Source organism: Garra rufa, chromosome 25, assembly GCF_049309525.1.
Source record: "Garra rufa chromosome 25, GarRuf1.0, whole genome shotgun sequence".
Classification (NCBI taxonomy): Eukaryota; Metazoa; Chordata; class Actinopteri; order Cypriniformes; family Cyprinidae; genus Garra; species Garra rufa.
In genome coordinates this window covers 19,943,236-19,970,735 of record NC_133385.1, presented here as the reverse complement: position 1 = coordinate 19,970,735, position 27,500 = coordinate 19,943,236, and the positions used below count along the sequence as shown (strand labels likewise).

Here is a 27,500-nt window from a genome sequence, read left to right as displayed (position 1 = left end):
TGACATTTTATCTAACAATTTTATTGTAATTTTATTGTTTGATTGCATTTTATTAGCAATTTCACTAGCTCAGGTGATATGACCCCCCTTATAAATATATATAAAAAAAATTATTTATTAATTAAATTGTATTGTATGTATATTTGTATTTAAGATAATTTATTGTGTGTGTATTTTTTTTAATTTATATTAACATTTTACGAAAGAAATATGAGGAAATATTTTTTATTACAATTTTTCTTATATCGGATAATTGTTTTGTTTTATTTTTATTTTAGAAAAAATATAAAATATGTATAAACTATTTTTAATTAGATATGTTGTATAATTTTTAAATATTTGTGTTAGCTTTAATTAATTAAAATAACTATGACAATTTATTAAGCAATTTTATTTTAATGTTAGTTTTTGATTCTAGCTCGGTAAACCTCCTTATCCCTTCTAGATGTAGTGACTGGGAGCAAAGTATAGCTCAGAGAGCTGAAAATATCATAAAAGCTCAACTCATGCACAAGTCTTTTGAAAACATGCAATAGCTTTGCATGAGAAACAGACTGAACTTTAAAACATTAATAACTTTTTCTTCAACTCCAGGTAACGGTAAACCATTGCGACCTGATGGATTCAATGAGTTGAACTCACTGAATCAGTCTGTTCAATGAACGAATCATTCCGACTCAAACTCACCACACCTCTCGCTCTGCTTTCCCCATTCGTGCCTGACCCACATCCACGGTGCTCTTAGCCAGCGGAAGGCAATAATCAATTACCCACAGGGAGAACTGTGACATCAGTTACTCAAAGACAGCCGAATTTAATTTCCTGCCCTCCATCCGCCGCGTAATGCCATGTTAATGGTTTCCTGCTCTGAAACATTACGGCTGCCACAATGAGCATCAATTTGTATCTGCTAAGAGCAGCACCACACTGAGCTGACCTGAGCCAAACACACACTTTCCTCTGCCACGGATTATATTTAGACTCTGGAGTTAAAACAGTACACTCAACTAGCCTTTGCGGCTCTCTGCTTTTCAATTCATTTTGTTATATTGATTCTGTAGCATTGATGGTGTATGTTTTTGCATTTCCTGTCAACTTTCTGTACCCATCTATCATTTATAGCTTCGCTAACTTCATTTTCTGAGTTTGCCCAACTCTGAGGTTGACTATGTGTCATGCAAAGGCTTTTTAAAGATCTATATTTTTATCCACTCCCACAGTGGCATTTTCCCCGAGGATAATAAGCGAATTTCTGTTTAGTGTCTTTGTTGTGGCAAATTAAAATAGTGCATAAACTGCACCTTCAAGACTTAACCTTCAGTTTTCTTGCGGTGACTCATCTTTGCCTTCTCCGAGGGGCTAAATTTCCTCCTACACATCCTCAGTTGACACCAGCACCTCCTACAACGCAGCCTGTATGTTTAACCTTGCCTGCGTTCCAGGCAACAGGGCGCAAACAGTAACAAAAGGAGCCACGGCCCAGACAAAACAAGCGTTTCAGGCGGCGCGCAACCAACTTTGGTCGCTCTCGCAAGGTTATTTAATGCTGAATTTTTCCCTCACGACTCTTCCTAGCACCGTGAGTCACAGGCTCTTGAGTGTAAAATGAATGGAGGTGTTTGAATGCTGTAGAACGTGCTGAAGAGGGAATTGATGGATTTTTCCAACAACTTGCTCGCTTTACTGTACTCTTCATATTCTTTGTGGAAAACAGCAAAGCTACAGTATCTTCAAAGCTAGATCTGATTCTCAGGGTTAGATTAAGTATTTCTTTTAAATTAAAACATTTAAAACTTTGGGGTCAGTGAAATGTGTTTCTTTTGCAAGAAATGAAGTCTATTCCACTGCTTTAAATAGGGTTTTAAAATTACTGTATAACACAGAATGTCACGGAATTTGCCAAATTTTGATGAATAAATCAAAAGTAGGTCAATACACTTTATCAACTAGTGTCTGTGAATATTAGGCCGCTAAAAGACTATTTAAATATGAATCCCACATGTTCTGTATGTTTCTGTGTGAGTGAATGAGGCAGACACGCGGTTTTGTTTACTACACACATAGTAATGCGTGCATGACGTTTGCAGTGTTTTCACATAATCTCTAGAACTGCTGTTAGAGGTCACTGCATTAGCATTTTATCGTTTTTTTTTTTTTTACAAACTGAAACTTTAAGGTCTTCACAGCAACCCGTCAAAATAGAAGTTTGGTTTAACTTGAAGAAACTCTGACAGAAATATATGACTTAATGTAATAACAGTACTACTACTAATAAAATTATTATTAAAATATTATTTTTAAGGAATAATCACCTGTGATGCGCGGGTTGATCCAAAATGAGCGGGTGCCTGTGGCCACCCGCGGTTACGAGTCATCCAAAAATATTTGTAATGATATTCGGGTCGCGGTCGGTCGGGTCGTTTGAAATAAAGATGCCAATTAAACCTTTGTAATTTATATAGTACTAGACACAATTTTCTATGAAATACATAGACCTACACTTTATTGGCTGAATAATATTTACCTTTTGAATGTTGAACGTTATTAACTGTTGAATAAATGCTGACGCGAGTAATGCCATTGTACCATTTTAATAGGCTACTTTTAAACGCATATAGCTCAGTAATGTCAGCTTTATGTATTTTCTGAGAGGGGGTGAGATTTTTGTTGGGAAAGTCGGGGATTAGACTGGATAAACACATGCAGCATCTTAAAGGAGAACTCCGGTGTGATTTTGACCTAAAGTGTATTGAATCATGATACCGAGTGTGAACGTACCTTGCATATCTCATCTCGGTTTGTGTCCAGCTGTCCGAAATCTGGGGTCAGTTAGCCGATGCTCACAACAGGTTGTCAATGAAAGTAAACAGGGCATCGGAATAGCCATGTAAATAAATCACTGTTTTACGCCATTTACGAGACACAAAGTAGCTCCACGCTTCATTGGTAGACTTCCAAGGGCCCTGACATTTAAAACGTGATATTGAGAACTCAGAAAAAGCACCGGTAGTTTATTTACAAGTAGATTTATACAGACAGTACCTGGAAAAGAAAATCCGGTCGCCGCCATCCTGAACTTAGTCACGATAAGTCGAGTGTCGAGCACCAAGGAATTTATCAGGTTATCAACGTATCAGGTTGTAGTTTCCTTCGTGCTTGACACTCGACTTATCGTGACTACATTTAAGATGGCGGCGACCGGTCTGTTCCTGGTGGAAAATGTCTGTAAAATTTACTTGTAAATAAACTACCGGTGCTTTTTCTGAGTTCTCAATGTCTCGTTTTAAATGTCAGGGCCCTTGGAAGTCTACCAATGAAGTGTGGAGCTACTTTGTGCCTCGTAAATGGCGTAAAACAGTGATTTATTTACATGGCTTCTTCGATGCCCTATTGACTCTCATTGACAACTTGTTGTGAGCATCGGCTAACTGACCCCAGATTTCGGACAGCAGGACACAAACCGAGATGAGATATGCAAGGTACGTTCACACTCGGTATCATTATTCAATACACTTTAGGTCAATATCACACCGGAGTTCTCCTTTAATTGTTAAGAAAATGGTATTCCTAATAAATGTCTCGAGTATTTTGATTATGTCCAATGCTTCTCTTTCTTTTTGGAATTATTAGACACATTTCACCATGTCTTTTCAAATGCTTAGGTCTGTTTAATTTCCTTAATTATAAAATTTCTAGCACTATTTTTAAACGTTTATTCAAGCAATAATATATAAATTATCTCATGTATATGCTTGTTTAAAACCAGGGATTAAAAACGAATTCCAAGTAAAAACGGTATTTTTTCTCTAAATTTCCAGAGAGCGAAACAAACTAAATTAAACATTACTTAATAAATTCAAGGCACTATAATTTCTTTATTCATTTGATACAACTATTATAGCTATACAATTAATATATATAAAATAATATTATTTTGTCGTATTCGTGATTCCTGAATTTATATATGAAAACGTCGTTTTGAAGTGCATTCGTTATGTTTGTATAAGAAAATTTGTTAACCTAGCCTATTAAGTTGATTTAATATTCTTGATCATTTTTAGAAGAAGTTAAAGGGATAGTTCACCCAAAAATGAAATGTTTATTTGATTACCCCCAGGGCATCCAAGATGTAGGTGACTTTGTTTCTTCAGAAGAACACAAACGAAGATTTTTAACGAAAACCGGTGCAGTCTGCTAACCATATAATGGACGTGGATGGGCACCAAACCTTTAAAAGTAAATAAAAACATGCACAGACAAATCCAAATTACACCCTGTGACTTGTGACGATACATTGATGTCCTAAGACGCGAAACGATCGTTTTTTGCGAAAAACTGAACAATATATATATATATATCATTTTTTACCTTCGATACACAGCCACGTCCCTCTGTCCTGAGCACGAGCTCATCATCCGGCTCTGGCGTAGTATATGCAAACACCGGAAGGGGAAATCGGTGAAAAGTCCCGGATGAGTTTGTGCAAGCTAACGTAATCTTTTAGCTTTAAATCGGTTTGAACAACCAGGATAAGCGCAAGTAATTACCATTTTGAATAGCCACTATACACACAATCTCTGTGCACTGTGTAAACAGTGAGTGTCGTATACACGCGACAGATCGCTTCCGGCATTTGCGTATTCTACGCCAGAGCGTCTACACGTGTAATGAGCCGGATGCTAAACTCGTGCTCAGGACAGAGGGACGTTTCTGTGTATCAAAGGTCAAAAATTATATAAATACTGTCACAAAAAAAACGATCGTTTCGTGTCTTAGGATGTCAATGTATCATCACAAGTTGCTGGGTGTAATTTCGATTTGTCTGTGCATGTTTTTGTTCACTTTTAAAGGTTTGGTGCCCATCCAAAGCTATTATTTGGCTGACAGACTGCACCGGTTTTCGTTAAAAATCTTTGTTTGTGTTCTGCTGAGGAAACAAAGTCTCCTACATCTTGAATCCCCTGGGGGTAAGCAGATAAACATCAAATTTTCATTTTTGGGTGAACTATCCCTTTAAAAGTTAAGGAAAAAGGAATTAGCTGCTTGTAGTCTATATATTTAGGGCTATAGGCTAATCTTTTTCTTAACTTTTATTACACTGTAGATCGAAATAAAATAATTCTTGATCATATTTAACATCGGAGAATCACTGACATAATTTAGAGTGCTTCGAAAACGAAACGATTTAAATCTGTATAAAGGAAAGACAAAATAAATCACAACAAGAACAATCTGTATTTTTCTTGTAATCAAGAATATTTCTTTTGACAAAATTACCTAATTAATGCCGAATGATGTTTGACAGTGAATGCATCTCCACCGCATAGCCACATATAATCGCTGGTGTCAGTCGCAAATATTAAACATGCGGGTCAGGAAGCGGGTCGGGTACAATATTTCCTTTTTTTTTTTTGAGTCGCGGGCGGGTTAGTTGAAAACGTCGGTCGGGTTTGGGTTGTTTACACATTGACCCGCGCATCACAATTTTTCTTCCATGTTTTAATTTTAACTATAAACTTCTGTTGTGCAGCACTTTGGTTGCCAAAAAAAGGGAATAGTTTGTTTAATTTTCATTTGATTAAAAGATAAACTAATGTTTTATGGCTTCATTTATTTTCCAGAAATGTTTAAATGAACAGTGTTTCTGAAAAATAAATGAATGAATGAATTAAATAATAATAAATTAAGTTTTTATATAAAATCAATTAATTAGAGATGCTTATGGTTATTAGATTTAATTAAACCATTAGATGAAATCAAGAAAGTTGAATTTCAAAACACAGAATTTGGTAAAAAAAAAAAATTCATAGGGTCCTAAAAATGTCATTTTTGTAACCTTAAATAAATAGCTGTTATATTCAATTAATTACACATGCTTTTTGATTAAATAAACAGAAAAAATTAATTTGGAAAAAATTAAATGTATTTCATAGGACCCTAAAAATGTAAAAAAAAAAAATTGTTAATCTTGCTGTTAAATTGTGTAAGTTTCATATTTTCAATTAATTAAATAAGGTTTTTGACTTATTTTAACCATTAAAAAAGTCCAGAAAGTCCAACACAAAAAATGGAATCCAGAAAAAAATGGAATTTGAAAAAAATAATATAAAACAGAATATTTTTTTGGGGAAAAAAAACTGATTTCATAGGGCCCTAAAAATTTAATTTTGATAAACCTGCTGTTAAATTGTGTAATTTTCATGGTTATAATTAATTACATATGTTTTTTGATTAATACAATTTATTTTAACCATTAAAAGAGTCCAGAAAAAATGAAACAAAAAATAACAGAATCCAGAAAAAATTTTACTGAAAAAAGAACAGAAAAAAAAAAAAATGGATCTTATATGGCCCTACAAATGTTTTTTTTTACTCGCTGTTAAATTCTGTAATTTTCCTGATTTCAATTAATTACATGTTTTTGATTCCTATAATTTAATTTAAACATTCAAAGTGTCCAGAAAAAAATAAATAAAAAAGCAGAATCCATAAAAATTAAAATGAAAAAAAAAAAAAAACTGAATTTGGCCCCTATTTAAATTGATCAAAAGTGACAGTAAACACAAATGCATGCTGTTCTTTTAAACTTTCTGTTTATCAAAGAATCCTGAAAAAAAGTATCACAGCTTCTACAAAAATATGAAGCAGCACAACTATATTAAACATTGATAATAATCAAATATTTTTCTTGAGCAGCATATTAGAATGATTCTGAAGGATGTGACACTGGAGACTGAAGTAATGATGCAAAAAATTTAGCTTTGCTTCTCAGGAATAAATTACATTTTACAGTATATTCACACAGAAAACAATTTAAATTGTAATAATATTTTACTAAAAACATTTTACAAATATGCCATATACAACTACTACTACTAGTAGTTGTACTACAAATAGACTAATGAATTAACATTTTATAAATAGTAATATACAACATTTTTAGCATATATATTTATATATTATATAATCAGTTAAATTATTATAAGTTATTATTATTCATTTTATACAAATGTTTTTTGATCATTAAAGGAATAATTTGTGGTACTCTCCTTAATTCAAGACTGGCATGAAAGAGAAGAAATTGTTGAATAAAGTTTTTTTTTTTTTTTTTTTCTTTCTTTGAACACAAAAAGTATTCTTCTAGTTTCATAACACTAAAGTTGAACCACTGATGTCGAATGGACTATTTTAACATTGTCCTTACTACCTTTCTGGGCCTTGAACGTGTCAGTTGTGTTGCTGTCTATGCAGGGTCAGAAAGCTCTCGGATTTGAACAAAAATATCATTGTGTTCTAAGGATGAACGAAGGTCTTATGGGTTTGGAACGACATGAGGGTGAGTAATTAATGACAAGATTGTTATTTTTGGGTTTAGAGTTTATTAGGTTACTGGTGTTCTTTTGATGTTTATAACTGTCTTCCCTACCTTCTTAATTATCCTTTTCTGAATAATATATATTTCCTGTAGACGTCGATTTAATTTTCCATACGTTTTGGTTTTGTGATTCCTTCAACCTGATTTTGGGGCGCTTGGAAATTTTAGGTGTGTGTGCGCCGCGAATGCGCCTGATGACTCATCCAGTCTGTGGGATCTAAAACTGTGCCTCCGATAGCAATTGGGTCAGAACACAGCATTTGTCGTCCCTCTTTCCCCGTTTTTGTACAGGGATCCCCCTTTTCTTTAAACGAGGGCTTTTGAGTTGAGCTCCACCAGTTAAATTAATGCTTTTGATTCTAATTGAATGAATAGCAAAGAAACCCCTAATGATATTACATCATTGTGTCTGATTATTTTTAAATCCATTGCTTTTATTCCAGATTGATGAAGCAGGTTTGTCAGTGCAGCCTGGTTTGCATAAGCGAGTTATATCATATCCTGTGGACTTGGCATTTCGTGGTTTCAGGTCACTGGCAGTATCGGCACTCATTGTGAGCACAGAGCGGATGAGAGGGTACTGACAGAGATCTGCGGGTTTTTATTGCAGCGTTTGGTTGTGTGTTGTTCCCAAAGAGGGCGTACACTTCAGTCACAATCGAAATGTGACATAACCACTTAGTCACAGAGCTGGTTATAAAATGCTGCAGTTTTGTGGTATCTCTGAAAACGGATATTTATCTACCCTAAAGCCAACGTGTGGGCGAGCAAAGAGTGGTTTGATACGAGAACAGACGGAGAGGGAAAAAGGAAGCGTCTGCTTCCCCTACCATAGCGTGCGGGAACCATCTCTGATATTCCAGTCTTTCAGTGCGGCTTTGTGTTTTGTATCTTTTCATCTGGAAGACTAACCAAACAGCTCTGCTTTTGAAGCCCAGGGTCAGGGTTTGCGTGTACACGCATGTGTGTGTTTGTATCGGAAGTGTGTGTTCCTCATTTAGGGACAAAGACCCGTTTCAAAGCCCATTTCCTGAGCACCGATGCACACCAAAGCAAAAGCGGGTTCTCTTTGGGTTTCACCCATCACCTGACCTCCTGTGTGAAGCTCATGGTGCTGCAGACAGCTGTGGTATCGGTCCCCTGACAGGATGTGGCCTACATTCAGAGTGACAAGTGTTGGTTTCACTTTTCCACTAGTCCAGCCAGCATGAGGGTCAAATACACCATATCATAAAGAAGTGTCAGAGTTGGCTTGCAAAAATAGCCGTCATCTTAATCATTGAAATAGGACATGTGTAAATATGATAACATGACATAGCGGTGCAGTGATTTTTAACCATGTAATGCAACCTGCTTAAACGTGTGTGTGTGTGTGTGTGTGTGTGTGTGTGTTTGTTTGTGTGTGTGTGTGTGTGTGTATATATATATATATATATATATATATATATATATATATATATATATATATATATATATAATTTAATTGAATTAGAAGGGTTATATTGACCTATAGGGATTTTGCTTACATCTACATTGTAAATATATTTTTGCTATTTTATTAAATTTTTTTCAGAGGTAAATCAATAGCAATTACAATTTTAAAAATATTTTAGGTGTAATAAATGAGATTTGTTGTATTTTGAATCTAATTTTTCTTCGTAAAAGGCAAAAAATGTTGATCATACTGATTTCAAATTTAAGGATTCATTAGTTTGAATATACATTGAACCAAACACTATCATAACATCTTAGTTAATAATTCAGTATACTTTATTTTTGACAAAATATCCCATGTTTTGGTCGTGACAGCACATTTTCGGTAGCGACCACATCACATTACAGAATTTTAACTCACATGGTAAAACACTACAAAAACATAAAGTACAAAACATTTGCATAACTGTACTGAAAATTTGTTTATTTCCCCCAAATAAAGAATTATATATTCCATTTTGTCACTACCAAAACATTGATGAAATGTTTCTGTCGTTGCTGTTACGCTAGTGACAATTTTAGATACTTTTGAACCTAGCTCAAAGATGCTAATCAGCACATGGTTAGCTAGCACAGTTCTGAACAGCTGTACCCTGCTGGAAAAAAAAAACAGCTAAAACCAGCCTAAGCTGGTTGGCTGGATTTAGCTGGTCAGCAGGCTGGTTTTAGAGGGGTTTTGGCCACTTACAGCTAAAAACCAGCTACTTCCAGCTTAAACAAGCTAAGACCAGCCAACCAGCCCAGGCTGGTTTTAGCTGTTTTTTTCAGCAGGGTATACACACATAAAAACTAAATGTTCATGGTATAACACCCAAAAAAGCAATATTGTCACTACCAAAATTTCCCTAAATGTTTCAGTAGTGACAATTTTAGATACTTTTGAACCTAGCTCAAAGTTGCTAATCAGTACATGATTAGCTAGCACAGTTCTGAACAGTTGTACACACATAAAAACTAAATTTTAAAGAAAAACACCCAAAAAAGCATTTTAGTGTCACTACCGAAACTTCAAATGTTTTGGTTGTGACTGTTTTGGTAGTGACAATTTTAGGTACTTTTGAACCTAGCTCAAAGATGCTAATTAGCATATGGTTAGCACCATAGATATATATACGTAGATACCCCATTGGACTGCTCCAAGCACGTAGATGCGTCCACCATATTGGAAAGATCAACTTGACGTCATTCGCCATACTATATGTTCGCAGACCAACGGCTGTGCAGGACTGTGGCATTTCGAATATTCAGTGATTACTATGGTGAATTACATAGATCTATGGGTGAATGACGTCAAGTTGACCGCTGCAATATGGGGGACGGCTGTATGTATAACGGCCCATAGAAACAGACGCTAATGAGGCATCTACATATATATATATATATATATATATATATATATATATATATATATATATATGGTTAGCACACACAGTTCTGAACAATTTGTATACATATTAAAAACTACATTTTATGGAATAACACCCAAAAAAAAGCAATGATGGCACTAACAAAACTTTATCAAATGTCTCAGTCCTGACTGTTATGGTAGTGACAATTTTAGATACTTTTGAACCAAGTTCAAAGATGCTAATCAGTACATGGTTAGCTAGCACAGTTCTGAACAGTTGTATACATATAAAAACTAAATTTTAAAGAAAAACACCCAAAAAAGCATTAGTGTCACTACCGAAACTTCACCAAATGTTTCATTTGTGACTGTTTTGGTAGTGACAATTTTAGATACTTTTGAACCTAGCTCAAAGATGCTAATCAGCACATGGTTAGCTAGCACAGTTCTGAACAGTTGTACACACATACAAACTAAATGTTATGGGAAAAAGTGTGTTTAATTATAGAAAAAAAAAGGTGTTTGGTAGTTACATACAGATTTTACCTGCTAAAATCTTCTTTTTCATTATCTCCTAAATCCATTCACCATTCACTTAAAAACACTGAACAAAAGCATTTTAGGCAATTTTTGAAATTGCTTTTTTCAGTTGCTAAGTTGAATCTTAAAATTGAGTCTTACTGAGTCGTATTTCATTTTCCATTTCGGATTTACAGATTATCTCAAACTAGGCAAGTAACTCATTACATTTTGTCTTCATCTTTCAGATTCTCTGATACTGTTCTAGTGAAATGGCCATTTAGCTCACATTTCCTTCCCAACTTTATTACTATCAACCCTGTTAATAGTGCAGGAAGCATAAGACATGTACACACTAATATGAAACATAATCCTTCCAGCGACTAGAGCCAGATACTTGCTTAAACCCCATTAGCCAGCCTTTAGCAGATACTTCACACAACCTCTGATCTACAGAAAGACTGTCAAAGGAAAAAGAGTTGGAGTAGGAGTACTGAAAATGACATGGGGGTATGAAAAGGCTAGCAGGTCAAAGAGCCAGTGCCTCCTTTGATATCAATAAGCATTTCCTCATACAAGACAGCTCAATTTAATGGTATTACATGGCATCCTGTGACAAGGAAAAAAACATCTCCTGTCACAAGACTAGATCAGTCAGTGGTTTAGTAGTTGCGAGATGATGATTTTTAAAAATAAAAACAAACCATTTTTGGACTTTAACTGCCTATTGAGGAGAAGCATGCGCTACATCAAATGAAGGACTGTTTGACATTTCTCTCTCTGCCACGGACACGTCGTTCTAATATTAGCGCTAATGAGGAGCCAGTATTGTTGTTGAGAAGGTGTCTTCCCATTTCTTAATGAGTATCCGTCCAGACACGACTTCAGCGGCTGCTCTGATCTCGTCAAGTATCCAGTCATTATGCTCCATTTCCCGGGTGTCCAATGAGTAACAGAGTGATATTTCAAAGGGTTGTTGGGGGGTTTTGGTGTTGTTGAGGGAGCTCATAAATATTCCCAATGGCCCGGTGAAGTACCTGCTTAGCGGTCAGCAAGCCTGTTGACATAAATTATATCTGCGCTGGCATAAAGACCCTCGGTTTGGCCTCGGAGCTGAATGAATATGTTCAAACTGTAATGACCCACCTGTGCCCACTTCAAACTTCACACTGCAACACTGTTTTCGACTGAACACAACTGAGAATGAAGGCAGCCATATTCTTCTCTTCTCATATTGCTTGCACTGTCACCAAGGGAACAGAATGAGTGTAACTCTTTGCGAGCAACCACAGGTACACTGTTGTCATGGCAACTGGTTGAAGCAATCAGGGAGAGGTCACTCATTCACCCTGCAACACAGGCTAGTTTCTTCGCCAACCTGAGCTCATTGAGTAAGAAACGCTTGGCCAGATCTGACCTTTCTGCTTTGGTAGGGCAGCGTTATGTGAGCTTAGATATGACAAAACAAATCTCTAATGTTAGAGCTGTTACTGCTTGAAAAGGTCACCTCTGATTTTTCCTAGAAAGCCCTAGAAAGTCATATAATTGATTTTCTTATGCTTACTGTACTACTACTTGGGTCTTGGTGAATCAAAGACCCCAAAAATGAAAATTCTGTCATTAATTACTCACCCTTATGTCATTCCAAACCTGTAAGATCTTCGTTCATCTTCGGAACACAAATTAAGATATTTTTGATAAAAACTGAGAGCTTTTTGACTTTGTATAGACAGCAACGCAACTGACACGTTCAAGGCCCAAAAAGGAAGTAAGGACAACGTGACATTAGTGGTTCAACTGTAATTTTATGAAACTACAAAATGACTTTATTCAACAGTTTCTTCTTTTCCGTGTCAGTCTTCAAAATGTTCTTGTCTTTCTTTCTTCAGTCAAAAAGAAATTGAGGTTTCTGAGGAAAACATTCCAGGATTTTTCTCCATATAGTGGACTTCAATGGGGATCAGTTGGATGAAAGTCCAAATTGCAGTTTCAATGCAGCTTCAAATGGCTCTACATGATCCCAGCCTAGGAATAACGGTCTTATCTAGAGGTTTTTATTCAAAAAAGAAAAAAATGTATATACTTTTTAACCACAAATGCTTGTCTTGTACTAGCTCTTCATTGCACGTCTACAACTTTTTTTAGTTCAAAAAGGTAGGGTAGAGCAAAAAACTTTATCTCATTTTCTCCTCCAACTTCAAAATCTTTCGACATCTTTGTTTTACCATTTTGGTAAATGGCTTTTGACTTCTGACTTTCTTTGCATGTTCGCTTTGTAAACACTGGGTCGGTACTTCCACCTTTTCCAACGTGATTACGTAATGCCTGAAGTCGTGGATGCAGAGCTAGTGCAAGATGAGCACTTGTGGTTAAAAAGTATATAAATTTAAAAAATTTTAGAAAATGGCGAATCGTTTCACTAGATTAAACCCTTATTCCTCGGCTGGAATCGTGTAGAGCCTTTTGAAGCTGCATTGAAACTGCTATTTGGACTTTCAACCCACTATATGGAGAAAAATCCTGGAATGTTTCTTTAAAAACCTTTATTTCTTTTCGACTGAAGAAAGAAAGAAATGAACATCTTGGATGACATGGGGGTGAATAAATCATCAGGAAAGGTTAATTCTGAAGCGAACTATTCGTTTAAGGAACCAGGATCGATCATAGGAATCTGAGACAGAACTTTTATGATTCCCATCCGTAGTTAGTCCCAGAGATGTAAAAATTTCCTGGTTTGAACCTTAAAGGGAACCCCGGGTATTAAGACTTGTATGGCTTAATATAAGGTAAATGATGTCTCTTACTGAAATATGTAGTTGAAAACCTATGAAAGATTTACGCTATTTTAAAAAATCCACATCGTTTCATACATATTTTGGACTACGAGGGCCGCCATTATTTCGATGACATGAAACAGTTGCACTCGGTGTGCTACTTCCGCTACCCGTTGCTATTTTTACTGCAACACAACTCTGAAAATAAAATACTGATACGATGACCACAGCTACTGAAAGAGCTTACAGGTAGCGATTGATATAAGCGTAGGCTTAAACCAAATGCCGTACCATTGATTTTTTTTTTCACAAGGAGTCTAAACGCCCCCAAATAACGAGTGAAATCCGAGCTGTGAAACTCCTTCAGTGGCTGTGGCATCATGACAAGCGTCAACATGTTTATATCCTACCAGGATGGCATCTAGCGTTTCTTGTCTCTGCCATTTGTAAGCTCTTACAGAAGCTGTGGTCTGCTAAAAGCCTCAAAGGCATCAGGGCTAAAGTGGACAGAACATAGACGCAGGTCTTTAGGAAGTTTTATTCGTCCACAGGCATCTGTCCATTCTTTTCTCCACTTCTTATCGCTAGGAAAGCAGTGAAGACTTACACCGCTTCTCTTGTTGCCCTTCAACTGAAAATTACAAGAAAAGCCGCACAATGTGGCATCGTATCAGTATTTTATTTTCCAAGTTGTGTTGTGGTAAAAAATATCAACGGGTAGTGGAAGTAGCACACCGAGTGCAACTGTTTCATGTCATCGAAATAATGGCCCCCTGTTGTCCAAAATATGTATAAAACGATGTGGGTTTTTTAAATAACGTGAATCTTTTATGGGTTTTCCACTACATATTTTAGTAAGTGACCTCATTTACGATATATAAAGCCATACAAGTCTTAATACCCGGGATTAACATCATGAATACATGTAGACCCTCACCTTTCCAGTGATTTTTATAAATGGCACACTGCTACTAGCACAGGCGGTATTAGGCATGTTTTCTACAAAGATACAGAACCTAAATGCAGAATATACAAAAGAAGATACGAGGTTTGGAGCGTAATGTGAGCGAGGTCTGAGCATGAAGCGTGTAAATGAGGCTAGCAGATGTTGCCCAGATGTGGCTGGTTGGTGCCGGAGGACCCCAGAATGGACCCTTCCACACACTGACAGCTTTGTTCACCTCCTCCCCTCCCTTCCTAGGCTGTGATGCTGTCTCTTAGGCCTGAGCTTTGAAGTCAGGATGCTGCACAGGAAGTAAGGGGCTGCAATCGATTTTCTTCCTGCATTAGGGCAGGAATGTATGACCCTCCCCTCCTCCTCATCGTTTTGTGACTTTGTTATGGAGCTGGTCAGGATTTTGCTTTATGCATGATCGGGTCAGAGGCACATGTACTGATTAGATGTTTCTATCATATCTTATTAGCAAAAGGATGAAGTTGATGTGGATTCTACTTTTCTCGTGTTAATCTAATATGTTACTCTGTACCACAAAACCACGGGTATTACGGTATATTTGTATACCATTTTCCTATCATTTCCTATAATTTCCTATCATAAATATATCAAAACTTAATTTTTTTTTAGTAATTTGCATTGCTAAGAACTTCATTTGGATAACTTTAAAGGTGATTTTCTCAGTATTTTGAATTTTTTCCACCCTCAGATTCCAGATTTTCAAGTAGTTGTATCTTAGCCAAATATTATCCTATTCTAACAGCCATACATCAATGGAAAGCTTATTTATTCAGAGTTTTGATGATCAATCATAGTGAATCTGAAAAATTATATGTCATTCCAACATTCATTTTGGTGCATCACTACATACAATAGAAGTGAGTGGGGACCAATGTTTTTGAGCTCCAAAAACCACAAAAAGTACCCTAAACGTAGTCTTTTTAAAGTCTTATGAAGCTGTAAAATAGCTTTGAGTGAGAATCAAACTAAAAATGTTACCTATTTTGAGGTGTTTATTGTTAAAAGAGCATCTTTTCAATTTGGAAATTCTGCTAAACATTTTTTTATGTGTTCCTCAGAAGAAGGAATTGGAATTGCATGAGTAAATGATAACAGATTTTTAAAATTTTGTTCTCCTTGTTCCTCAGGATGTAAGAAGCCATGACAGTGCAACCAGCAGCAGAGATCAGCGCATCTCAGGTCCAGGTCGAACTTATATGCGACCCAGAGAAGATGAGGATGAAGACCAAGAAGAAAGATTTGCCGGAGGCATGACAACATCTAGAGAGGAGCGCTCAGGAATCCCATCAAGCCTTACTAGCACTCTAGAGAACATTGTGCAGCAGTTGGACATCCTGACCCAGGTGAATTGCTTTTAGGTCATCTTAGTCTGTTGAACTTGTCTTGTTTTTATAGATCTACTGAACAAATCAGATCAGATGTAGTTTGTTTTTCTAGTCAAATCCAGTCATTTGTGTAGGAATCCTCACAATCTGGAATTTTGTGTAAGGGTGATAGTTTTCGAGTGTTCAAGTTGGCCATGAACTGTGACCACAACTTTAAATGAATAGTTCATCCGAAAAAGAAAAACCTGTCAAAATTAATTACTTACCCTCATGTTGTTCCCAACCTGGAAGACCTTCGTTCATCCTTGGAACACAAATCCGAGTCCTGACACATTCAAGGCCCAGAAAGGTAGTAAAGACGTTGATAAAATCGTCCATGTGGCATCAGTGTTTCAACCCAGTGTTAATTTTGACAGCAAATTTTTAATTTAGTCGTAGTCATAGTCTTTTGACTAAAATGCCATTTCATTTTAGTCATATTTTAGTAATCTGAATTGTTTTATTTTTAGTCGACTAAATATCATAAGATTTTATTAAACTAAATCTACAATATATTTATTCAGCTCAAATCTAATGGGTTTATTTACAGTGCAATGCATTTATTAAACATTTCTCTAAAATGACCAAACTCAGTGATATTAAGGTTTTTATCATGATAGATACAGATTTAACTGCTGTGATACGCAACATGCCTTTATATTAAAATTAAATTAACCATCTGTCATAAAGAAACAAGAACATGGTCTTCTTTTCAATAAAAATGCCAATGGTTAAATAGGCAAATTATGCATTCTTTATTCTCTAACTTGTTTACCACATTCTTCATTCTTTCAAGCAGACATACTTATTTATATAAATAAATTTAGATTAATCTTTATCAGGGCTACTAAAGTGATTCAGTCAAGAGCAGTAAGTGATTTTCTGTCTTTCTTTTGTTACTTGATTAACATCTATGTCACAGACAATAGCAACAATAGCTAAATTAGGCTGCTGTCGCTTCAAAACCGAATGAACGGATGCAGAGTACGCAGCAGATTCGTTCTGACTGTCTCTTCTTAAAATTTTCGTCTCACTTTTATTCATTGACGAAAATGTCAATAGATATTAGTCATAGTTTTTGTCATTTAAAACAAGTCTTTGTTTCGTTATCGTCCCGTTTTCGTCAATGAAAAAATGTTGTCGATGAAAATTATTTGTCAGCGAAATTAATAATTATTCAACCGTATTGTGTAGCTATGAGAATACTTTTTGTGCGCAAAGAAAACTACTTTATTCAACAATTTCTTTACTCTTGTGTAACACGGAAGACAAGAAATTGTTGAATAAAGTCGTTATTTTTGTTTTCTTTGCGCACAGACAGTATTCTCATAGCTTCATAACGTTATGTTTGAATCACTGATGTCACATGGACTATTTTAACAATGTCCTTACTACCTTTCTGGGCCTTGAACGTGGTAGTTGTGTTGCTCTCTACGCAGGGTCAGAAAGCTCTCAAATTTGATCAAAAATAGCTTAATTTGTGTTCCAAAAGATGAACGAAGGTCTTACAGTTTTGAAACAACATGAGTGAATTGTAATTTTTGAGTGAACTATTCCTTAACTATTGGTTCTCTTCTCTCAGACCGTTGCCGTCCTCGAGGAGCGTCTTACCCTGACCGAAGACAAACTGAGGACATGCCTGGACAACCAGGTCCTGCTTCTGCAACAGACACAACAAGTGGACAGATCTGACGAGGAAGCCGAGGGACCGTCTGTGTGAGGGATACCCTGGTGGTCCTCACTTCAGTGGTAACTTCCTCTGGCCTGCAGAGGGGGACACACCAAATTCCTCTTTTTTTTTTTTTTTTTTTCATTTTAGCTTAAAGACATCCAGCTGTGTCATTCCGAATGAGAACATTGGACTTAACAATGCAAAAAAAAGATGAAAAGACACAAAGCAGGATGAGGGAAGGGCAGGAGGGGGATTTGAGGGATCATACAAGCAGTCTCACCCAAAAAAAAAGTCATGGTAAGAAAGACAGCTGCAGCTAAGACAACATCCCGGTCATGTTTTGACAGCAGCGGGCAAGACATATCAGGAAAGAGACTGATGGAACAGACAAACATGCACAGATTTTTACAGTATCCGAATTGGTTTGTCTGCTGCATCTCATGTGTTATGTAAATATAGACCACTATGAATGAATTACATCTTGTGTCTCTGGTGTGATTAAGGCAGTATGAATGGTTTGGGCATGTGCATGTAAGGCCACGTAAGTGTCCTTGGAGACACTCGCAGCCTTGTTTACTCTCTCTCAATCAGCCGCAGCCTTGTGGCTTTCCTCTGGGTGGAAGTTAGACGGAAGCAGGGAGCCAATTGACAGAAGGGCCCAGCGGTTCTTGTTTGCTTTGCGTACCGCATCCTTCTGTGTGCAGCAGCTCTGCTAAACTCTTCTTGAGAGTCTTACATAAAAACAGTGCATCAGCGGTGAAAACAAATCATTTAGACCAGTTTCCCAAAGAAAAATAAAGGCTGACATGCTTTATAAAATATATTTTCTAGGGTCACATCGTTGAGGATTAGTGACCATTTCATTTCCACTATAAATTTCAAATCATATACACTACCGCTCTAAAGTTTGGGATCAGTAAGATTTGTATTGTTTTTTAAAGAAGTCTCTTATGCTCATCAAGGCTGCATTTATTTGATCACAAATACAGAAAGAAAAACAATAATACTGCAAAATGTTTTTACGATGTAAAAGAATGTTTTTTTTATTTTAATATACGTTTATTTTAATATACTTTAAAATTTGCTTTTTATTATTAATTTAACATCCTTGGTGAATAAAAGTATTAATTTCTTTCAAAAAAATAAAGAAAAAAAATGTACTGACCCCAGACTTTTGGACAGTAGTGTATATTGTTAGAAAAGATTTCTATTTTAAATAAATGCTGTTCTTTTGAACTTTTTATTGATCACAGAATCCTGAAAAAAGTATCACAGCTTCCAAAAAAATATTAAGCAACTGTTTCCAGTACTGATAATAAATCAGCATATTAAAATAATTTCTGAAGGATCATGTGACACTGAATACTAGAGTGATGATGCTGAAAAATTCAGCTTTGATCACAGAAATAAGTTAGATTTTTAATGTATATTAAAATAGAAAAATGTTGTTTTACATCATAGTAATATTTCACAATATAAGATTTTTTTTTCTGTTTTTGCTCAAATAAATGCAGCTTTGATGAGCATTATAAACTTCTTTAAAATACATTAAAAATTGTACTGATCCAAAACTTTTGACCGGCAGTGTATGTGACCCTGGACCACAAAACCAGTCATAAGGGTCAATATTTTGCAGAGATACAACTATTGGTTGTCTGAGGTTGCAAAAATAATCAAAATATTGAGAAAATCGCCTTTAAAGTTGTCCAAAAAGTTGTCCTGACTTTTTTCTTGCAATTGCGAATTTGCATCTCGTAATTCTGACTCTTTTTCTTGCAATTGCGCATTTATTTCTTGCTATTTTGACTTTTTTTCTGAGAAGTGAGTTAAAACTCTAAATTGAAACATATTATGACTTTTTTTCTGGCAATTGCAAGTTCATTTCTTGTTATTCTGACTTTTTTCTGGCAATTGCAAGTTTATTTTCAGTTATAAAGTCAGAATTCTGAGATATAAACTTACAATTCTATGAAATAAAGTAAAAATTGCAAGATATAAAGTCAGTTCTGACTTTTTTCTCGCAATTGCGAGTTTGTATCTTGCAATTCAGACCTTTTCTCGCAATTGTGAGTTTATTTTTTGCTATTTTGACTTTTCTCAGAATTGTGAGATAGAAACTCGCAATTGCAGAGATACAACTATTTTAAAATCTAGAGTCTGGAATCAAAATATTGAGAAAATCGCACTTAAAGTTGTCCAAATGAAGTTCTTAGCAATGCATATTACTAATCAAACATTTTTAATATATTTACGGTAGGAAATTTACAAAATATCTTCATGAAACATCTTTACTTAATATCCTAATGATTTCTGGCATGAAAGAAAAACATAATTATGACCCATACAATGTATTTTTGGCTATTGCTACAAATATACCCTTTCTACTTAAGACTGGCTTTGTGGTCACATATAAAGAATTTGTCATAAACACAGCATAAACATTCCATCATGTGACTGTTGTTGTTGCTACAAACCACTTCCTGTGCAGCACAGAGTCTCGTACAGACAGCAGGTGTGCTTGCGACCTCTCTGTGCACAACACAAGCCCCTTGTCTCCGGTGGGGCACCGAAAAAGGGCTAGAGCAGCCAACTCATGAATGAAGAACAAAGAGAAGATAATAGAAACGTATGCATGTGTGCCGGTTGTGTTAGGCTGCCTGCTCAAGCATGTGCCTGTGTTTATGGATTTGAGCGCATGCAGGTTCTTGCAAGACCCACATATGGTAAAGTGGTTGCTTGCTTACGAGGCAAGGGAAGGTAAACATTATCTTTAGCTCCCCCACTGACATCAGAGGACTTGTTCTTCCTCCTGTTAGCCAGGCCTGGTTGGCATTGAATCAGAGCACTTGGAGGAAATTCCCTCTGACCTTCTGCTCAAACGAAGAAAAAAGATAAAGATGGAGTAATGGAAAAGAGCTCTTCGTGTTGTTTCTACAATGCCACCTGCACAAAAGGAGCTTGCTCCATTTTTTAATTTAGTGGGGAACGTCTGTTGAGAGGTTTTCCCTTTCGACAAATATAGATGGTTTTATGGAGCGGAAAGTTTAAATATAGGTATACACCTGTTGTGGGTCGGAGACCGTAGTGATATGGAATTTTCCGAATTGGTGAGAGAAGCCCTGGTTTGAGCAATGCAGGCTTAGAGAAAGCATTAAAACTCTTGGAAAGATGCTTGGCTAGTCGAATACAAGGACCAGAATTATCTGCATCTCAAGGTTTTGGTCTTTGAGGCTGAATCAAATTCACTCGTTTTAGTCTTGTTATAAATCCCTCATGCACTTATCATAAAAATCTGTGGCTCACGCCATGACCTTTAAAACACTCGTTCCCATTCACATCTGTGTTTTAAAGCGTCCTCACACCTGTTTTTTTTTTTTTTTAAGGGGGGTGTTTTCCAAAACCAGATGGGTTCACCCGCTCTTGATTATTTTTGTAAAATGGTTCCAACCTCACATGGGATATTTGTAAAGCGGGAAAGGTTATTGTCCTATTATTGTTTAATATTTAAATTAATATTAAGGTGTTGTCCATTAATCTTATCTTAATTATATTTCTAATCATTGCTATCTTTGAATTAAAAATTTAAAAAAGGTCATTGGGACACAGTTCTCACAATTCTGACTCACAATTGAGTTTACAACTCTCGCAAGTCCGACTTTTTTCTCAGAATTGCATGATACCAACTCACAATCGCGTGTTATAAACTCACAATTCTGAGAAATAAAGTCAAAATTGTAAGATAAAGTCACAATTCTGACTTTTTTCTTGTAATTCTGACTTTTTCTTGCAATTCTGACTTTTTTACTCGCAATTAGGAGTTTATTTCTCACAATTCTGACTTTTTTACTTGCAACTACAAGTTTATTTCTCACAATTCTGACTTTTTTACTTGCAGTTGCAAGTTTGACTCTTTTTCTCGCAATTGCAAGTTTGCATCTCACAATTCTGACTTTTTTACTCGCAATTACAAGTTTATTTCTCACAATTCTGACTTTTTTACTTGCAGTTGCAAGTTTGACTCTTTTTCTCGCAATTGCAAGTTTGCATCTCACAATTCTGACTTTTTTACTCGCAATTACAAGTTTATTTCTCACAATTCTGACTTTTTTACTTGCAACTACGAGTTTATTTCTCACAATTCTGACTTTTTTACTTGCAGTTGCAAGTTTGACTCTTTTTCTCGCAATTGCAAGTTTGCATCTCACAATTCTGACTTTTTTACTCGCAACTGCGAGTTTATTTCTCACAATTCTGACTTTTTTACTCTCAATTGCGAGTTTATTTCTCACAATTCTGACTTTTTTCTTGTAATTCTGACTTTTTCTTGCAATTCTGACTTTTTTACTCGCAATTACAAGTTTATTTCTCACAATTCGGACTTTTTTACTTGCAGTTGCAAGTTTGACTCTTTTTCTCGCAATTGCAAGTTTGCATCTCACAATTCTGACTTTTTTACTCGCAATTACAAGTTTATTTCTCACAATTCTGACTTTTTTACTTGCAACTACGAGTTTATTTCTCACAATTCTGACTTTTTTACTTGCAGTTGCAAGTTTGACTCTTTTTCTCGCAATTGCAAGTTTGCATCTCACAATTCTGACTTTTTTACTCGCAATTACAAGTTTATTTCTCACAATTCTGACTTTTTTACTTGCAACTACGAGTTTATTTCTCACAATTCTGACTTTTTTACTTGCAGTTGCAAGTTTGACTCTTTTTCTCGCAATTGCAAGTTTGCATCTCACAATTCTGACTTTTTTACTCGCAACTGCGAGTTTATTTCTCACAATTCTGACTTTTTTACTCTCAATTGCGAGTTTATTTCTCACAATTCTGACTTTTTTCTTGTAATTCTGACTTTTTCTTGCAATTCTGACTTTTTTACTCGCAATTACAAGTTTATTTCTCACAATTCTGACTTTTTTACTTGCAGTTGCAAGTTTGACTCTTTTTCTCGCAATTGCAAGTTTGCATCTCACAATTCTGACTTTTTTACTCGCAATTACAAGTTTATTTCTCACAATTCTGACTTTTTCACTTGCAACTACGAGTTTATTTCTCACAATTCTGACTTTTTTACTTGCAGTTGCAAGTTTGACTCTTTTTCTCGCAATTGCAAGTTTGCATCTCACAATTCTGACTTTTTTACTCGCAACTGCGAGTTTATTTCTCACAATTCTGACTTTTTTACTCTCAATTGCGAGTTTATTTCTCACAATTCTGACTTTTTTCTTGTAATTCTGACTTTTTCTTGCAATTCTGACTTTTTTACTCGCAATTACAAGTTTATTTCTCACAATTCGGACTTTTTTACTTGCAGTTGCAAGTTTGACTCTTTTTCTCGCAATTGCAAGTTTGCATCTCACAATTCTGACTTTTTTACTCGCAATTACAAGTTTATTTCTCACAATTCTGACTTTTTCACTTGCAACTACGAGTTTATTTCTCACAATTCTGACTTTTTTACTTGCAACTACGAGTTTATTTCTCGCAATTCTGACTTTTTTACTTGCAATTGCAAGTTTGACTCTTTCTCGCAATTGCAAGTTTGCATCTCACAATTCTGACTTTTTTACTCTCAATTGCGAGTTTATTTCTCACAATTCTGACTTTTTCTTGCAATTCTGACTTTTTTACTCTCAATTGCGAGTTTATGTCTCACAATTCTGACTTTTTTACTTGCAACTAAGAGTTTATTTCTTGCAATTCTGACTTTTTTACTTGCAATTGCAAGTTTGACTCTTTTTCTCGCAATTGCAAGTTTGCATCTCACAATTCTGACTTTTTTACTCTCAATTGCGAGTTTATTTCTCACAATTCTGACTTTTTCTTGCAATTCTGACTTTTTTACTCTCAATTGCGAGTTTATTTCTCACAATTCTGACTTTTTTACTTGCAACGAGTTTACTTCTTGCAATTCTGACTTTTTTACATGCAATTGCAAGTTTGACCCTTTTTCTCGCAATTGCAAGTTTGCATCTCACAATTCTGACTTTTTTTCTCAAAATTCTGACTTCTCTCTTGTAATTGCAAGTTTATTTCTCACATTTCTGACTTTTTCTTGCAATTGCGAGTTTATTTTTCACTATTTTGACTTTTTTTCTCAGAATTCTGAGATATAAACTCGCAATTCTATGAAATAAAGTCAGAGTTGCAAGATACAAAGTCACAATTTTGAGGGGTTGGCATCATCTCTTCTTAGGTGTTCTGGATCCAGACTGAAGCTTGTGTAAATCGTAGTTACCAAGGGATGTCAATCCTGTGGCAGAAACAGAGAAACAAATACAGAAAAAATTAGCGTAGGTGCTGTTTCAACCAAGCAAAAATTATGTGTTCAACAATTGCAAGATAGAAAAATGTAATTGCGAGAATTTTTTTTTAAAAATGTAATTGCATTTTTTTAATCTCACAATTCTGTCCTTTTTTTCTCAGGATTGCAAGTTTATATCTCACAATTCTGACTTTATAACTTGCAATTGTGAGTTTATATCTCACAGTTCTGAGAAAAAAAGTCAGAGTTGCGAGTGTGAGATGAAAAAATCGCAATTACATTTTAAAAACATTTTATTCAGCGCCGGAAACAGGTTTCCATATTGAATAATTAAAAGCCTATGGAGAATAAAACCTGTGATGCATAGTGCTCGCTGTTATGAATAACTGAGCATTTGTACTGTTTTTAACACAGCTGATGGAACTTTGTAGGAGTTTACAAAAGCATCGAAAATTTGCAATGGAAATTAGGACGAAAGGATGAATGATAAACAATGGCTTTGGTTAACACGCACTGTTAAAGTGTCAAAATCTCTTCAAAAGAGGTATTTTAAAAGGTGTGATGGGCTAATAACCCCCCACCTAGCTACTTTCCTCCTTTGCTTTTCCCCAGAACCTTAAAAAACAAGTCTTTCCTGCTAAGCAAAAACCCCCTGTGCTCTTATCTCAAACTGTTTTTTTAAGCCCAACGCCTTTTGAAGTCACACATTTGCACGGCCTGTAGCAAATCCGTTGACCCCAAGTGTGTTTTAGTTTTCTTTGATTAAATAACACAAGGAGCCTGATGGGTTTTCAGAAGAGACATGTCAAGTTCAAAGGATGCAGAGGTGTGTTGATTACAACAGCTGCACTTAATAAAATCTCAGAGGAACATGAAAAGAGTGTATTTTTATTTCACACCAAACAGGGTTTTGTTGTTGTTACGTATTGTTATGTCTATCTGTTTGCTTTTTTAAAACGTTTTGTCTCAGTAGGTCTTTTTATTTACCGGGGAATGGCCTTTGTGTGGGAAATTATTAGTGTTGGTGAGTTTTTATATCATTTGTTGTAATTTTGTGAGTCAAACATTGTTTCTGTTTCTACAATTTCCTCTCACATCTCAAACTATCCTATATTCTTTGTTTTGCTTACATCTCACAAAGTCTAGAAAAGGGCCCTTTTCCTGTAAAGTCTCATGAGCTTCCGGTTTTCATAGATCTGTTTTTTCTTTCTCGTGTCCATTCAGCTGGAGGAGGAAATGTGGGAACAGGCTGTCCCCGCTGCTGATAAGGACGTACAGAACTTCCCACCTTCCACATATGGGACCGGTCCTTTAACTGGAAAGAGGTGCTGCCAGGGGTCATTGCAAAAGCAAGAACATCCGTCCTGTCTCCCCACAACCTGTTTGAGAAATCTGACCTTGTCAAAGTGTATTTTCTTTGTACTGTAGAAACGAAAAGAAGAACACAACTTCCTGTGGGAAAAATATATCATTTTTTAATTGTAGAAAAATACATGTGATCTTGATTAGTAATCGTAAGTGGGGGTTATGGCTCACATATGTTTGCACAGGCACAGAAATGTCCATATTGACATATTGACAGCATCTAAAACATAATTTTTCCCCGTACTTTTAGGTTCATAGAGTATTATATTAATGGAATTAATAGGCTGATTTTATTGTGTTTATTAATATGTGACGTCTAAAAGCAAAAATATACCTATTATACCCTATAAATGTATAATATAAATAAATATATATTTTATTTTCTAAAACTGCGCCACATGTATGTACTTTTACATTTTAGATAATAAATTACAATTACGAGATTAAAGTTATAATATTCTGAGAGTTTATTCTAGTCTATTGCACATGCAAATGGCCTGGATTGGGAGCACCGGGAGATATTCCAAAGTCTCAGCTTTCAAAATCTGTCAGGTTTATAGCGAAATACAAATAATATGTCTATTACAATAATGTGCTTTTCACGCTCTTGTGAATTTGTTTCATTAAATTAGGCTATACTGTTTTTTTTTTATCTTTCTGATGTTCCTTCACATTTATATCGTGCTATATACTTGAAATAAAGAGGAAAAACACATTTCGTGATAAAACTGTTATATTAAAACCAACAAAGCACAAAATTATTGTGATTATTGAAAGGCGCACTACAAATAATTATTGGAAGACGTTAAATATTATTTCCAATAATTGACTGTATTATTCCGTGAGTAAAACAGCTTGTGAATAGTCACTTATATACCTTAGAAAACGTTTAGAATGTTTTTGTGTTGTTTTTAATTAAATACATGTGAGGAATGAAAGATTAGACGTTTTTGCGAAGTAGGTGGTGGAATTTTCACAAATAAAACAGCATAATTTATTGAAACTAATGTTTAATTGTAATCAAAAAGACGATCAATTCACATGAATACAGCGATCTGTCCTGCCACATTAATTAAAGAGCGTGAAAAAGACATTATTGCACAACACATTGTTTGTATTTCGATTTTGAAAAGCTGAGACTTTGTTTTATATAAAAACTACCAAAAGCACAAAGCTTATTGCTATTATGGGGTGGCTGGCGCACTACAAACAGGCCTAATGAATGCAATCGAAGACGTGAAATATTATCTCCAAGCAGACTGTCCCTGCGAGTATAACACATGCTATGATTTCTGCTAATAATCCCACATATATTCAAATAAATTCCGGTGCCCTGGAAACTTCTCCTGGTGCTCCCAATCCAGGCCATTTGCATTGCCAGGCGGCACTCTCAAAATATTATAACTTTAATTGCTACTATTTAATTCTCGTAATTTAAATTTTATTTTCAAAACATTTCTACTTTATTCTAAAAATTTTAGACTTTATTCTTAAAATATTTTGACTTTATTCTCGTAATTTCAACATTATTCTCGAAATATTTCAACTTTATTCTCGTTATTTCGACTTTTTTCATTAAACATTTCGACTTCATTCTTGAAAAATTTCGGCTTTTTTTTTCGTAATTTAGACTTTATTCATCTAACATTTCAACTTTATTCTTGTAATTTTGACTTTGTTCATTAAACATTTCTCCTTCATTCTTAAAACATTTAGACTTTATTCTCATAATTTCGACTTTATTCTCGAAATATTTCAACTTTATTCTCGGGGAGAAGTTAGGACAATTCTAAGGGCCCATGTCCTTTAGGGGCCCCCAGAGATCTGCTTTGGTGTGGTAGGGGGGGCCCAACCTCATATTTTGTCATAGGGCCCAAAATTGCAGACAGTGCCCCTGCTTGAAATATTTCAACTTCATTCTCGAAACATTTCTACTTTATTCTTAAAATATTTCAACTTTTTTCTCGTAATTTCGACTTTATTAATGAAACATTTCGACCTTATTCTCATAATTTTAATCTCAAAATATTTTTACTTTATTTTTGTAATTTCAACTTTATTCATGAAATGCTTCAACTTCATTCTTGAAACATTTAGATTTTATTCTTGTAATTTTGACTTTATTTTTGAAATGTCAATGTTTTTCTCAAAACATTTCGATTTTATTTTTGAAGTATTCCTACTTTATTCTAGAAGTATTTCGACTTTATTCTCAAATATAAATATTATCACTTTATTTTCAAAATAATATTTAATATTGTCATTTTTTTTTTTTTTTTTTTAACCTGGCACTAAAACGCCGCCATGCTCATGTAATGGGCCATGCTAACAGGATTAGTTGA

General features: G+C 35.2%; 2 protein-coding genes across 2 annotated transcripts in view; both read left to right on the top strand.

Annotated features, from left to right (window-relative positions):
- The window catches only part of poc1b (POC1 centriolar protein B), a 68,288-nt gene extending 50,316 nt beyond the window's left edge, over nt 1–17,972 (top strand). Inside the window, exons 11-12 of the mRNA XM_073831841.1 lie at nt 15,614–15,829; nt 17,433–17,972. Coding sequence (XP_073687942.1) covers nt 15,614–15,829; nt 17,433–17,570 — 354 coding nt within the window. The 3' untranslated portion in view covers nt 17,571–17,972. The remainder of the gene's footprint in view (nt 1–15,613; nt 15,830–17,432) is intronic.
- The window catches only part of LOC141301386 (solute carrier family 23 member 2), a 321,093-nt gene that overhangs the window by 182,635 nt on the left and 110,958 nt on the right, over nt 1–27,500 (top strand). The window lies entirely within an intron of this gene.